This window comes from Gracilinanus agilis, chromosome 1 (genome assembly GCF_016433145.1).
Source record: "Gracilinanus agilis isolate LMUSP501 chromosome 1, AgileGrace, whole genome shotgun sequence".
NCBI classification, from domain to species: Eukaryota; Metazoa; Chordata; class Mammalia; order Didelphimorphia; family Didelphidae; genus Gracilinanus; species Gracilinanus agilis.
The window spans coordinates 486,850,032-486,865,673 of NC_058130.1; the positions used below are offsets into that span (position 1 = coordinate 486,850,032).

Here is a 15,642-nt window from a genome sequence, read left to right on the forward strand (position 1 = left end):
AAAAGTTGCAAAGCAAAGGGAGTTAATTGCTTCACCTGAGAGCTCCCAATATCAATGAAATCACAATTCTAGTCCCCCTTCCTATTCCTTTTCTTTATTATGTGCAAGGTCTTGTGCAAGATCTAGTGCTAATTAAAATAATAATGCTGCTGTTATTGTTACTAGGAATATAAAGACAAAAATGCTAACTAGCATTTCAATGGTACCCTGAGTTTTACTCTGCTCTTTATAAATGTTATCTGAAAATCTTGATTCTCTGGTAAGAAGGAGTGGGATACATTTAGAAATAAGGTTTTCAATGATTTATGAAGTGATATGGCAAAAAATTATCTATCATTTTAACCAAAAATGGCTACAGAAATATCATTTGACCCTCATAAAAACCCTGTGGGAGTTTTGCTATATCCCATTTTACAAGTGAGAAAGTAAGGCTGAGAGAGATTAAGTACTTGCACCCCATAACATAGCTATTAAATATCTGAGGTAGGATGGAAGCCCATGTCTTCCTTATTCCAAATGCACCACCTACCAGCCTTTACAAGATGGAGGAAGAGAAAGAAATGTTTGAAATAAATATGCATGTATGCATTAACCATGGGCAGCTAGACAATGCAATAAATAGAGTGCTGGGCCTGGAGCCAAGATTTATCTTCCTGGGTTCAAATCTGGCCTCATATACTTACTAGCTGTGTGAATTTGAGCAAGTCCCTTCACCCTGCTTGCCTCATTTTCCTCATCTGCAAAACAAGCTGGAGAAGGAAATGGTAAATCACACCAATATATTTGCCAAGAAAACCCCAAATGGAGTCACAAAGAATTGGACATGACCAAAGCAACTGAACAACAAATAATTTAATTATGTTTCACATGAAGGTAAGAGCTATAGAAATTTTCATTTGTCATTACAGGGAGAAAAATCTGCAAAGGAACAAAAAAAGGAAAAAAAATGTAAATGCTTAATTAAAAAAATGATATCTGATGTTAAGAATTGCTGGAGAAAATTTTTGATGATTGCCAACGGTGACTGAAATGACTGTGATGGCACAGAAGCCCCACAATTTGATGAACTTTCACTTGCATTCTCCGAATGTTTATCTGTTCACACTGATCTGTCCTCATGCCAGAAGGTACTGTATTTATCTTGGCAAATCTATGGCACCGTAAGCAAGTGATGGTGAATTCTATTCAGCTCCACAGCAGGTTATTAGTCGACAGAAGCAACCCAATGACAATGAAGAGGACAATCCACAATAAAAATAACTGGATAACTACCTGGACATGCACACACCTGCCTTTATTCTGAAACAGATGACACTTGCAAAATGGTAAAATGCTGTGCCCTCTGTGTTCTCTGTTGCAATAAGTCATTGGGAGTGGTTTTTGGTTCATTTTTTATTGTTCTGCTGAAAACTCTGAACAAAGAACTAGTAAAATACATTTTGTGCAATATAGCACAGCAGGATTCCCAACTAACATTTAGTTTCTTTCACTATAAAAAATTCCAATGACCCTTCTGCTGTCAGTATACTGTATTGAGTGAGGAAAAAGGCATCTTAGGGGCTAGAAAACATGCTTCACATCTGTTAGTTGGACACTAATAAATGCCCAGGAAAACAGGAAGATGCTTAAAAGAAAAAAAAGGAAGCAATGATGCAGAAGAGCCACAAACCAAATTGTTCTATGAAATAGAAATTGTCTACAGAGAGAGAACAACTTGATGCAATGTCAGCATCAATTCAATTCAATTCAAAAAGCATTTGGTGATGGCATCATTTGTTCAAGAAAAACTAAACCCAGTTCCTGCCTCATAGGAGCTTACATTCCCCCTGAGAGATGCAATGTGTTCAGAGAAATAAATGAAAGACAATGTTAGGAGAAAGGAAAAGTACAAGTTGCCAGTCAGAGTAGTTTTTGCCTTAGTGAAAAATTATTTTTGACCTTCTTGTACATAGCAAAATTTAAGTAACCTTGATATGCTGAGTATTTTTTCAGAGAATAATATATATTGACATTTTATTAATGATACGTGCATATTTAATTTTGACAATATATCTGTTTATAAATATATTTTGATAGATTCTCACTTGTAACTTTATTACTTTCAAAACATTATTCCTTTGTTAATAAAAGGCATATGCAATAATATAGTATAATAATTTATTTTCTATGATTGGCATTTTTTATAAGAAAGGAAATAAAATTGATCCAGCCTTAATCTTCCACCCTCTCTAGTCCATACCTTTCCACTCTAATCAAATTTGTCTCTTCATGACAAACAGGACATGCCAACTGTTAAAAATAAAAATATCTGAGCCATCATCCCAAGTTGAAGATCCAACTCTAATGTGGGAAAATAGAGCTGGAGGTCTCATCACATCCAGGCCTTGTTTAGATAAACAAAAATCTGGGTTTTTTTTAACTGGCTTTTGCTGTCCCATTAACATAAGTGATTAACAAATCTAAACATATGAAATATGTTACTGAAGTTTAGGAAATATTTGCTAAAAGACTTAATAAATTCCTATAAAAGGTTGAAGACAGCTCCCATTTGCCCTTGCCTTTCTGGTGAGTTAGCACCAGTTGAGACTTCTTATTTGGGCTTGCGAAGGATTGACAAAGATCGGGGCCTTTTCTGCATGTCCCAACTTCTAAAATGTATGGTTCAGAGTAAGTCACAAGCACACCATTCATCATTGCAGTAGGAGAGTAACAGTAACAGAAAATATGAGAATGAATCTGATCAGGATACAGTTTTTAGTCATCTCTAACTGATGCTACAAATAACAGACTGATATAATCAGACTTAACTCACTATATTTAAAGATAAGCCAAAGGCTCCTGTCTTAGTCATCGACTCTGAGTAACCCATAGTGAAAATAAATCCTTCCCAAAAGCAAGTACCATATTGACCTTTTAATAAATTCCCAACTTTTACTACTGACTCCAAGGTTGTGCCCGTTCATCTTCTTAGTAATCCAACAACTAGAGCTGTCCATTCAACATTCCAAAGTTGGAAGCAGAAGCCCTTAATTTTATTGGAAGCTATAAATTCTCACACCAAAGTAATTCTTGCTGATGAATGATGAATATGTTATTATAAATGATATCTTACACACGGTTTTCTAATTGGGTCTAACTCTTTCTAAAATCATAGTTGCAGTTCCTTACCTAATTACATGTGATCTCTTGGTTTATGTTTAAAGAGATAAAAATATTAAATGCAATTTTATTTTTTTTCACAACAACCAAACACTGGCATTGTGGAAAGAACACTTGGATGTGAAGTCAGAACACACTGGGTTCAGATTTCAGCTCTATTTTGCTACCTATGTGCCTTGAGCCAAATCGCTTAATGTCTTTGGATCTCTGTGTCTTCTTTGATAAAAAAAAAGGGGGGGGTTTGAGATGAAGTGATTTCTGATATTCCATCTTTAAATGTATGTTCCTATTACTTATTCCTGTTGCATGCTTTTGGTCATGCAATTCCTGCTGCCTGGAATGCTCTCCCTGCAACTTCTTCCTTTTTATCTAACCAGATTCTGCCTCTTGGATGATAGTTTTGATCACCAAGATTCTCTCATTTGTCTAATTATTCATAACATTTAGTGTTGCACCCTGTGTTTGTTTTGTTGGGGCTTTTCTGAGTGGAGTGTTTGGGATTTATTCTAAAGAAACTCAGCCTGCTGGCCTTCAGTGGTCAGTATAGTCTGTGCCATGGAGACCCCGGTGGAGCAATGTGAACTCTTTCACCATCTCCTTCACTCGATGCTTGTCCATCCACTCTCTGATAACCTGCTGGCTGAAGGCATCCTTCTGTTCTGCACTGAGCCTGGGCAACGGGAAGCCTGGCGATTGCATCACCTCTGATCCATGCACTGAGGCAGCTAAAGCAGCATTTGTGGAGGGAATTCCATTTAGCACTTGATCATAATAGCTTATGTTGCTTACTAGTGAATTTACATAATTTAGTGTCCAGAAGTATCAAATGTTTTGTCATACTTCTTTCTCTCCCCTACAGTGCCTAGCAGTGTATTGAATATTTATTGAATTGAAATATGAGTTTGATGCCTCTTCAGGCCATGCTTTGGACTATATGGACTTTACCATGCCATAGAAACCTTTTCACCACTGTGGAAGTTCACTTCACCCCTGGACCTCCACCCTTGAAGCCTCTCTGTCTGATTGTATCATTTCTCCAGGAAACTCCATTTTAAAGATGTCTAGCCCAACTGTGTCTTCATTTTTCTCCAGCCTACTCTTCTTCCTTTTATCATTTTTCTTCCCATCCCCCACCAGCTTCCTTTTCTGTGTTTTTTCCTCCATTGGAAAAGAAGCTGCTTGAAGACAGGCACTGACTTTCTTTCCTCATGCCTTTATATTTCTAGCACTAAGTTCAGTTCCAGGCACTGTAAGAATCCATGCTTATTGATGACTTTGAGCTAAACTGAGTCCAGGATTGAAAAGGAGGAAGAAGAGAGAAGACTGGGTTGCATCTGGAGTTTTTCTGCAGCATGTTCAATGATATTAAGTCTTACTATATAACCCTATATGTTTTTAACATTCTGGTGATGTCACGGGGTTATGACTCATGTCAAACCATGATTTCATAAGAATTACTACATCAAGTGACCCAAAGCATAACAGGAAAAATGAAAACTTCAGAGCATCACCTGGTGTGCATTATGCTTAAGAAGTGACATAGATTACACTATTAAGAACATTTGTGAATGCAAAAGAAGGTGAACCAATGATATAGTGAGCACCAGAGGTAACTAGCAGCCAACCAGAGCATTTTGAAATCCAGGGGAAGGTTTCCAACTTATTGGGTTGACCTCCTGTAAAGAATCTATAAAAGAGCATGAAAGGGGGCAGTTGGGTAGCTCAGTGGACTAAGAGACAGGCCTAGAGACAGGAGGTCCTAGGTTCAAATCTGGCTTCAGACACTTCCCAGATGTGTGACCCTGGGCAAGTCACTTGACCCCCATTGCCTAGCCCTTACCACTCTTCTGCTTTGGAGCCAATACACAGTAATGACTCCAAGATGGAAGGAAAGGGTTAAGAAAAAGAGCATGGAAAATAATTCTGTATAGAATCAATAAAATAAATCTGCATAGAACCATGCCATCAAGGCATGGATGGGTCATAATTTACACCAGGGAGGAAGTATCTGCATTGATAAGGTCACCATTCCATCACTGCAAATTATAAAAATTGCTTATGCAAAACAGAAGACAATTTCATTTTAAGATAATGTCATAGAAAAGGTAATTTTAACTTGGATGCCTAATAGAAAAATGAGATAATGTATATAAAGCACTTTGCAAAATTTAAAGTAATATTTATCATTATTTTTTCTATTATCTCATTCTTCCCATCTTAGTTCTATGCTGTTCCTGAGATAGGTTGATGTTCTGCTATTATTCTTTTAATGTTCTGTGTTTTATTGTACAGTTAGTTAAAATGGCAGTGTGTGCACGTTTATGCATGTGTATTTATAATTGAATCAAAATACTTGGAAGTAAGCTCATCTTCTCATCTTCTGATAATTTCTTTAGGAAGAAAGGGAGGGAGAGAGGGAGAAAAAGAAGGAAGGGAGGCAGGAGGGAGGACAGGAGAGAAGGAGATGTGAACAAGTTTTAAAAGACTCGTCCAGCTACCTTACAATTCAGTAGTGTTGGACTATGTATATGCAAACAAGCTTTTTGTCCTTCACAGGGAATCTAGCTGAGAGGACATGGGAAAAATCTCGTTTCAAGAGAGTGATAGTCACCATCACAAATGAGTGACATTTACCGGCAGAGATCTGAATAACAGTAAGACTTATTATACCATAAACAAAATATAATTCTTGGATTTACAGTGGACTATCACTGAGAAGTTTAAGGACTAAGAGGATGGAAGGAAGTTGCAAGTGGAGACTGACTAATTTACTGGCTTTCACTCTAAGCAGTCAAATTAGATACTGCTTGTCAGAGATCATTAGCAGTATTAGATAATTATATATTCAGGATATAATACCAACCAGGGTGGACTCATGTAAATACAGACAGATTGTCCAAGAGACCAATGAGATTGAAGCTATAGTGACAAATAAAGAAGTAAAGGCTATCTGTAACACTAGGAGCCATTCCCCAATATATTGTCAGATTTGAAATTGGATCTTCTCAAAGCCAGATAACTGGTCCTATTATTATTTTTGTGTGATTATTATTTTTTTTACTTCCAAATCATCAAGAACCATAAGAAAGAAATGTTCTAAATCCATAATCATTTTAAAATGCAAGTTAGGCAACTTTTGAGATTTCATGAACTGATACAAGGAAAATCAAGTACAAGTAGGAGAATGATTTATACAATAATGCTATATAGTAAATCAACTTTGAAGCTGAAAGACTTTAGAACTCTGATCAACAAAATTATAAACTATAAGTTCAAAAGAGTAAAGATGAAACACGCTATTCACCTCCAGAAGATGCAGGGACATATTTTCAGGCAAGATTACTATGGGAAATTGTTTTTGTGGGATGTTGTAACTACATATTGAAAGTTTTATTATTTAATTTTTCCCTTTTAATTGGGAGGATGGTAGTGGGAGGGACAGATCAATAGACTATGCCCCATTTGTTTTAATATTATTTATTGTGGTGCAGGGTGCTGCTCTGACTTAAAATTTAGTCACTGAACTATATTGCCAAAGAGAAAGGGTAAAAATACACTGCCTCATCTTGCTACCAAAAAATTGTATATTCCAGGGGTAGAATTGCTATTGATATCACTGTCATTAGAAATGAACAGGAGCGGGCTACACTGTACCACCACAGTAGCTCTGTATGTCTGGATCACTGCCACTGCCTGTCACACATTTATGCTACCAATGGGAACAAAGGCAGAAAAACAAAGAGAGCCTATTTCAAGAAATACACTTTGCTTGGAGACCCAGAAGATCAATAAGAGACAGGGCAGTTGGCACAGTACTGAGAATAAAATCATAATGATGAGGGAATAATTAGCTTTCCTCAGTCAAAATTTTCATCCTATATACTGCATGAAGCATGCTGCTTCCACTGCTAGAATCTAATTTGTAAATCTTACAGTATGTATTATACAAGGCTATCTCACTACTACTGATGCTACTCATATGGTATCAGAAGCATTGGAGAAAAAAACCATTTTAAAGGAAATTTGATGAGAAACCTAGGCAAAGTAGTCCTTAGAACTCATAAGGATGAAATTGGAAGGAAGACAAAAAATTAGGAGAGAGGGAAAGATTTACAAAGATTTTAATAACAAACTCCTTTCACCACCAGGAATAGTTGAGATAACACATTGAGACTTTTAACATCACAATCCTAGAATTGGCAACAACTGAACAGGACAAAGATGGAGAAATCAGCCAGACGGAGCATTTTCAAAGTGGAGGTTCATGCTGGTTGTGACTATTTAGAGGTTCTTGATGAGTATCTCAAAGTATCTGAAGAGGAGAAGATACCAAAGATATGGGGGGAAACTTCATTACTATATTTTAAAAGACAACCAAAATTAACTTCCATTGCCTAGCTCTTACTGTTCTTCTGCATTGGAACCAACACAGAGGGTAAGGGTTTTTTAAAAAAAGACAACTAAGAGAACATCAGTGAACACACACCCTATACCTACTTTAACATCAGTAGAAATTTATCAACTCACAAATTTCCTTGGTCATAGCAGCAGCATGTCCCAGTATAAGTTCTCTGTTCCCAGGTATGGGTCTTTGGACTTCTGAAGCAACAGGTATCATATGACAAGAAGAGTTTATACAAGGAAGACTCCACCAAAGTCATCTACTTCCCTTATAAGAATTGTTTCTCTTTGTGTTATTAGATCCTCTTTCTTGAGAGCTTCCCATCCCTCTTGGGATACTTTCTCCTTTTAGTTTTCAGTTCCCAAATTATTCTTCAAAATCTCTTCTCCCCAAGTTTGAGATAGATGTCTTGACTCTTCTCAGTTTTCTTCTATTTCTTTAGTATACACTATAGGAGAATACTTATAAAGGGGAATTTAACTGCTCACTTGAGTCTCATGCTGAAAATCTCTTCAACAACTATTTCCAAAGCATTTTCTTCCTTCCAAGATAATCACTTGAGGGAATCACTTCTTTCTCTGGTCCAAGACCTGAGGAAGGATATTTTAACTGCAATTTTATCCTTATAAGAGAGTCCCTTGAAGGGAATGTCCTAGGTATATAATTGCTACATGTCTGGAAGGTCAAAGTTTGTTCATTCTTGCTAAGAACTAAACCTGATAATAAGCAAATAAAAATGTAAACCTGCATTGTTTTACTTAAATCAACAGTGGTGCCAGCAGATGTGAGTGTTGCTATGGGTGTCTCATGCTTGGGTGCCTGTTACTACCTTCTCCTCTCTACTCTCCATAATCTTTGGAGATTTAATTAACCACACCATATTATAATAGCTCACTTTTTTTTAAAGAGGTGCAATATAATGAACATTAAGATTCAATCAGCCCTTCCTCTGGTATTTTATGGAATTTATATCAGATAAAAAACAAGAATAAAATTGTATTAGCTCAGAATTTTCAGTTAGAAAATTCCTAGCATTTGGGGAGAAGTTTGACTCTCTAGCCTGAATGCAAATGTATATTTATCTCTACCACTTGGCTTCTATATGCTTGAAGTAAAAGTCAGGATGCAGGAAATGTTAGGCAAAATTATCAAGCAGAGTATGTTACTATGTCTGAAACTAGATATTCACAAGGAGAGGAATTTGGAGAAAGAGCAGACCTTTTTGGGGTACTAAGTAGGTACAGCCAATAGTTTGTGAGTTTTCTGCACCACCATGTCTGTAGGAGGCTGATGGCCTTGAGCTCTCCCATTTCTGCTACAGCTCAACCCATTTTTACTTCCTTCTTTCAGTTTCTCTTTTCATCTATGGCTCCTGTACCGCTGATTTTTTTTCTACTTCTGCTGGAGATAATTCCTGGGTAGAACAGAAGATACTATACCATACTGCTGATATTGACCTACTCTTTAAAAATTCCCCAACTTCCACTATTTTTGTGTTACTTTAAGAACTCTCAAAGATGGATTAAATGTTGTCTTCTGGCTCAAAGACTGAAATAGTATCGTTACCTATGTAATAATAATGAGAGCCAATAACCAATGTTTGATAGAGTGGAGATAGTCTATGAGGTGATTCTCTCTTCCAGCTCTCCCCTGGGGCCAAATATACACTGGGAGACTTCAGGGGGGGGGGGTCACTCCAAAACTGCGTGACCTGGAGGGTCTTGCCACCCTACAGGAGTTGGGGGAGAGGCTTCCTTATAAGACAAGGTATGTGGTGCCCCAATCCGATTCTGAATAAGGATGGGGTTCACAGAAACCTCCCCCTGATCAGTTAATTTCATAGCGGGTGGTCTGACTTCAAGATGGAGGCAGCCAGACCAAGCTGTGGTTCCCCTCTCCCTTGTTGTCTCTCAGGCCTCTGGAATGCTATTTGACTGATGGCTTTTATTATTCACAATTCAGGGATTGAGGAAAGGGGTGAAGGGCAGAGGGATCTGGGGTACATTCTTCTCTATTTCTATGGGGTCCATCACTTAGGTGGGAACCTTTTGGGGTTCCCATTCCTAAGCTTCTTTCCCTACCCCTGCTCCTGCTCCTTCTGTTTCTATCCTTTTCTATAATTGTAAGTTTTGACTGAAAGGGGGTCTCTCAGCAAGGCTGGGTAATGGGAGAAGGAGAGTTAAGAGATTGCTCCCAAAAAGGAGTCCAAAAACTTAGCTAACTCAATGGTTGAAGTCTTGATGGGCGAGATGTGATAGAATGGCTTTGGTCAGGGAATCGGAGTTTCAATTTCCAAAGGAAAATCCTCAGGAAGCCCTCAGGACTGGATCCAAGCTGGGATGTCCTCCTCCTCCCTCTAGCTGTCCTTCACTGGAAGCCCCCTCCTCTCCTTCCTCCTCTGGAGAGATTCCCAGAATTCTCTCTGGCCCCAACTGTCAGCAACTGTCAGTCTCTGGCTCCATTCATCTCATCCCCCTTGCACGAATCCCATTCTTACACTTAAAGGATAGAAAGGGAAATTCATCTCCCTTTGAACCACAAATCCCACAATGCCAATCAGCTTACAGACCTATTTCATGCACAGACACTCCAAGTCATTCTTTTCCTATCCATATTGACCGACAAGAGGAATACCCCTTCCTTTCTAAACAATAACAAAAGTAATCTAAAGACCCCTTTGCTTGAGCTTGTCTAAAAAAATCTCATTTCCCAGTTTAAACAGCCTAAAACAAAGTGTGAGGCATGAAATAGGTAACTGAAATACCAGGGTGGTAGTAATGGGATGTTGGCAGGTTTAAGGAATGGTTACTCAAGGCCAGTATCAGAAAGTAACATAGGGTTTGGGAAGGCCAACAGGATATGGGTTACAGGATAACAAATGCAATCCAAGAGAGGTAGCAAACAGAGGGATAGTTTGGTTTATTAAGTAAGGAAAGGTAGGGAAGGAAATTTAGATAATCTTATCTAATTTATTTAACTAACCCTCCCCTAACCCTAACAAATCTACAGTTGTTACCTCACGGGAAGCCGAGATTTTAGTTATTGTCCTTTACCTTTCTACCTGAAGTCCCAGTCCATAATATAAACTCCTCTAACCCAAACCCCCACCTTGGATGGTAATAGAGCTATTTAGATTGGAAGCTAAGCAGGAACAGGGTTCAGGGAGGTTTCCACATGACAGATCTAAGATGCCTTAGATTCAAGCAGCTCTGTAGATGTATCTCTCAGCCAGCAGGAAACAGGATAATCTCAGCAACAAGTATGATGATAAGATGTAGCAGAAAGAAAGCCACAGGAGAGAAGCCAAGCTCATCAGGTCCACCCCAGGAGACGAGACAAGATTCAAGGCTCAACTGTCTGTTAGAAACAGCTTAGTCACTTCTGCAGAATTCCAGAACCTTTCCTGCCTCTGCTCTTTTCAGCAGATCCTGCTCATATTCTCAAATCCTTGTAACAGGCAGTGTAACTACATCACACAAACTCCTCTACTCCCTACTCAACAAATCCCAGTGGCTCCCTATTCTTTTGGGGATAAAATGTAAAGTTGATCCATTTGGTTTTTAAAACTGTAAAACATGACCTTTTCCTCTAATATTCTTACATCTTATTCCCCATCTTAGATAATACAATCAAATGACGCTGTCCTCCTTTATTGCCATTTGGCTCCCCAATCCATGAATTTTCATTAACAGCTCCCTTTCCTAGAATGCTCTGTCCTCATCTCTACCTCCTAGCTTCCTAACTTCAAGTCTCAGTTAAAATTTCACACTTACGAGTTTAACATTAGGGACTTTCCTCATAGATTATCTCCAAATTATCACATACTTCATTTATACATATATGTATACATATCGTGTTCATATACTCCCTCGGTAGATCGTGACTTCCTTAAAATCAGTGACTATTTTTGCCTTTCTTTTTTCATAACATAGGGTAGGCACTTATTAAATGCTATTGGCTTGATGTCAAGGATAAAGGAGAACTCTAGGCTAATATCATTGATTGGAAAAATAAATTATATATATATATATATGCACATACATATGTACTTATGTGTATATGGCATTTGGGTAGAGGCTGGGGTCATTAAGCAAAAATTGTGTATGCTTATTTCAGTCATATTTTCAATAAATATCTCTTAATTTAATAATAAGGAATTGAATCTCTCTACTTTTAGGATCTACATCATTGGTGTGGGTAATTTCTTTCTACGTAGATCATAATCCCTCTGTATTAGATTTACTTTTAGACAGGGAAAGTCTGAAATTAGCTAAGACAATTCTGGTTTTTAAGTCTTCACCAGGTATTACCAGGCCTTTACTACAAATTAATAACTAAACTAATAACTTCCCCAATTCAAGCAATGTTTATTATATAACAAGCCATACTCTAGCCATTTTTTTTATATTCCAAAACATTACTTTCAATAGAATGTTGCTATGTTTCTAATAACTGATTAATCAAGTGTGCCAATATATTCTTTAAAACTGTGTCAATCTTTGTGATATTAAAATAACTTCAACTTTGAAAAACTATGATTACTCAAAACAACTGGCTTTAAAAAATTACTTTTTCTCATTAGAATGTGTACTTCAAAAAATTTTCTGTATACCCATGTGTTGCTATACATATTTATGAAAGTGATTGAAAAAATAAGATGTTGTTTCATATCTTTATTGTAGAAGGTCAAACACATCATACATTATTTATAAAAAGTTACAGTAGACAATAGACAAGTTATCTTAATCTTACTTAAACTAATAAATTTCAGAAAAGAATTTTACATTTGCAGTTCAAGCTTAAATTAATTATCTATGCTACAGCACTGGAAAATACATTACAAAAATAAATAAAAACAAAATAAATGGTGCATAGCTAGAAGATAGTTTCTGAAAAACTGAAGTAGGGTATTGCACAATAAATCAAACTGAAAGTGTATGCATATAATTATGGAAATTCTAAAATGAATTTAAATACATTGTCATGGCATGTTTCATAATTCATAAATATATTTTATCTCCTCACAGTTCATAATAATCTCTTTGGACTCCAAAACAAAAAAATTCCTTATCGAATCACTTTCCCATGCATTACATATAGACATTTATTTGTTACGAGAACCATATATGCCAGTCTATCTGATTTAACCCATTTAGCTCTACATTTGTGTGCAGAGAAATTTCTGTGACTCTAACACAAAAGGAAGAAAAACACAATGTTCAAACTTTGATAACTTACATTTACATAGCTTTATGATTTGCACAGTGCTTTCCTCACCACTCTGTGAGGTAGAAAGTGCAAGCATTATAATCCTCATTTTGCAGATGAGGGAACTGAGGCTGACTGAGGTTAAGTGACTTGCCCAGAGTCACACAGCCTATAAGTATTTGAGGCAGAATTTGAACTCAGGTTTCCTGACTTCAAGTCCAGCACTCTTTTCACTATGCCAAGCTGCCTCTTGAATCTTCTTAATTTGGGTTAGAACAACCTATATTAAGAACAGAAGAATAGAAACTGGTCAAAATTTAATTCTAAAATGTACATCTTAAATCCTAATCTAATTACTAGATAGTGATCATTTTTTTGAGATCAGTTCAATACATTTTAATACATGCCAACTTTTCCCTATACATGAATAAAAACAGGTCATAAAATTCAGGAAGAGATTATTGGTGAATTGGATATAAACCTTTCAAACTGAGCAAAAAAAAAAACAAACATAACTACATTTCTGAAACTAAAAACCCCAAGATTTATAGAAATTTCCATCTTAATTCCCTAGAGTAGGACAATTCAACATCAAATAGCCAAAATCTAATCTCATATACACCAAAATTTTGTTTGTAATTAGCTCTATTCATTTTATAGTAAAATTTAGTTTTCATAAATTTGAATGGATTAAAAATACTGTTAAGAATGCTAAAAGAGGCAGCATAAGCAATACTACTTCCAGCAGAGGCTGTCAGGAACCTAATAACTACCATATGCTATTGGTGACAATGATTTACAAACAATAATTGGAGATAATTAAGTAGTGGGGAAGGCACAATTAGATCATTAATATGAATTTCTGGCATATAACTAAACTAGAATGTTAAAAAAGCCTTCCATAATAGATCTCAACTACACAGTAAAAACTTAATTTTTATGTTTAATTATTTATTGATTTACAAAATGTGGACTAACATTACTAGACTGAACCCTATTGGAAAAATTAGATCTGCATCACACATATATAATAAAGAATAATTTTACTTAACGGTAGCTGAATGACAATGTATACCCCCCAACTCATAGCTTTCTATAATTCATACATTCCTTTATCTTATGCTCTGACATATATATTGTTTTTCTCATTAGAATGCAAAGTATTTGGGGAGATATTTTTTTGTGTTTTTTTTTTCCTCAGGACCACTAGTATTTAGGATAGTTCCTGGCAAACATAAATTCTTAATAATTGCTTGATTGAAGGATCCTGAATTTGCACCATCAGACAAACTGGATTCCTATAAAATCTATTAAATATTTTTTGTGTGAAATACTAAAAAAAATCTAGGTATCTATTGGAAATTTGTTAAAAACAAGTTATGACTTCATATTCCTTATGGAGAAACAATATATATTTACAGTTTTAAACCCACAAAAATCAAATTTTAATTTAAAATTTCTTCTCAAGTATCAAGACAGAGAAGAGGCAGAAAGCCAAAACAGCTGAAGATACAAATAGGAACAAAAGAGAAAGATGACAGTAAGTATTTTTATGGGCCGTTTGGGAATAAAAATCCTTATCTTGAAAATAGAGTTGCAAAATTCTGTATTTTCAATTTTGATCATTCTTTTAGTTGTAAATAAGCCTCTCAAAAGGAAATTTCACGTACTTTTCCAAAGAATGCACAAGTATGTTTTAAGTTATGTTGTTATATGTCTAGAAAAATGGGCAACATAGGTCTATATGTATCTATTCTAATAAATGTTATTAAATTAATTACAATAGTAAAAAGGGAATATGCTCAGATAAGACTTTAGCCAAAGATATTCTTTTCGACTACAAAATTAAAGGAAAACAATGTATTATACCTGACACAATCTCAGGCGATTTGCAAAATTTCTGGGCCTTGATTTCCTCATGTAAATAAAGAATTGAACTAAAGGGCCATAGAAGTTCCTGCTAGCTCTAAATCTACAATCCTATAACCTTTTAAAGGTAGGATTAAATTAAAATAATGTGTTCAATTATCTTCTGAAAGCCAAAATTTCAAAGGGGTAAGTTTAGACTATGTTGGGATAATGTGCTTTTAACAAACAAAATGAAAGTTGCTATCTATAACTTAGCATGTGTCCATTTGAAAATATATTAAGCTGAAAGAATATTTTCCTAAATGACATATTTGTGGGCACCTGATATTTATTATTTACACAGAGTATGTACAAAGTCTATATATAAATTATGCAGCCAAAAAGGATTGCACTAAAAAAAGTACTGTGTTTGCATATTTGTAGCATAAAATAACTGGAGAAGTGCTCTAAGTTTCTATGAAGCAGTATCTACAGAACTCTGGGCTTGGGTCTTTCTTTTACTTTTCATAGAACCATTCTTCGAATGCCACATTCACAGCAGAATTTCGCCCATTCCACTGGATATCTAGTTCCACATTCATGGCAGAATTTTGGTAATTGTCCAGATGAATTTCCTTCATTGCCTTTAAAGCTTCCTCCATTGACAGATGAATAATCTACATCTGACCTAAAGCGATAAAGAACATTAGAAATGCAAAGTCTATTATGTCAGTGATACTCAAATAGCATTTTAAAAAAACTCAACAAAAATAGTTATATGGCATCTACTTCTTGCTCAGGATTATGGCTTTTAAAAAAAATTTCCTGTCTTTTAGTCCATATAAAAATAGCAGCTCATTAAACAGAAAACAAACCTGTTAGCTCCTTTCAACATCAAAATATTATAGCACTGTGCTATGAAAATATAATTGAATCCATTATTTAATAAGTACCTATAATAATATTCATAGATAAATTTACCAAGTTACCAAATATGTAATACACATTAACCACCAAACTGGAAG

At 35.8% G+C, this 15,642-nt stretch overlaps 2 protein-coding genes across 3 annotated transcripts in view; one reads left to right on the top strand and one right to left on the bottom strand.

Annotated features, from left to right (window-relative positions):
• The window catches only part of IL7 (interleukin 7), a 42,988-nt gene extending 41,702 nt beyond the window's left edge, over positions 1-1,286 (top strand). For both annotated transcript variants that reach the window (XM_044657939.1, XM_044657941.1), the window contains exon 6: positions 909-1,286. In XM_044657939.1, the coding sequence (XP_044513874.1) occupies positions 909-1,028 (120 nt within the window). In that variant the 3' untranslated portion in view covers positions 1,029-1,286. The remainder of the gene's footprint in view (positions 1-908) is intronic.
• Positions 1,287-14,739: 13,453 nt separating this feature from the next.
• ZC2HC1A (zinc finger C2HC-type containing 1A) overlaps positions 14,740-15,642 on the bottom strand; it is a 60,371-nt gene continuing 59,468 nt past the window's right edge. The window contains exon 10 of the mRNA XM_044682448.1: positions 14,740-15,305. Within this exon, the coding sequence (XP_044538383.1) occupies positions 15,143-15,305 (163 nt within the window). The 3' untranslated portion in view covers positions 14,740-15,142. The remainder of the gene's footprint in view (positions 15,306-15,642) is intronic.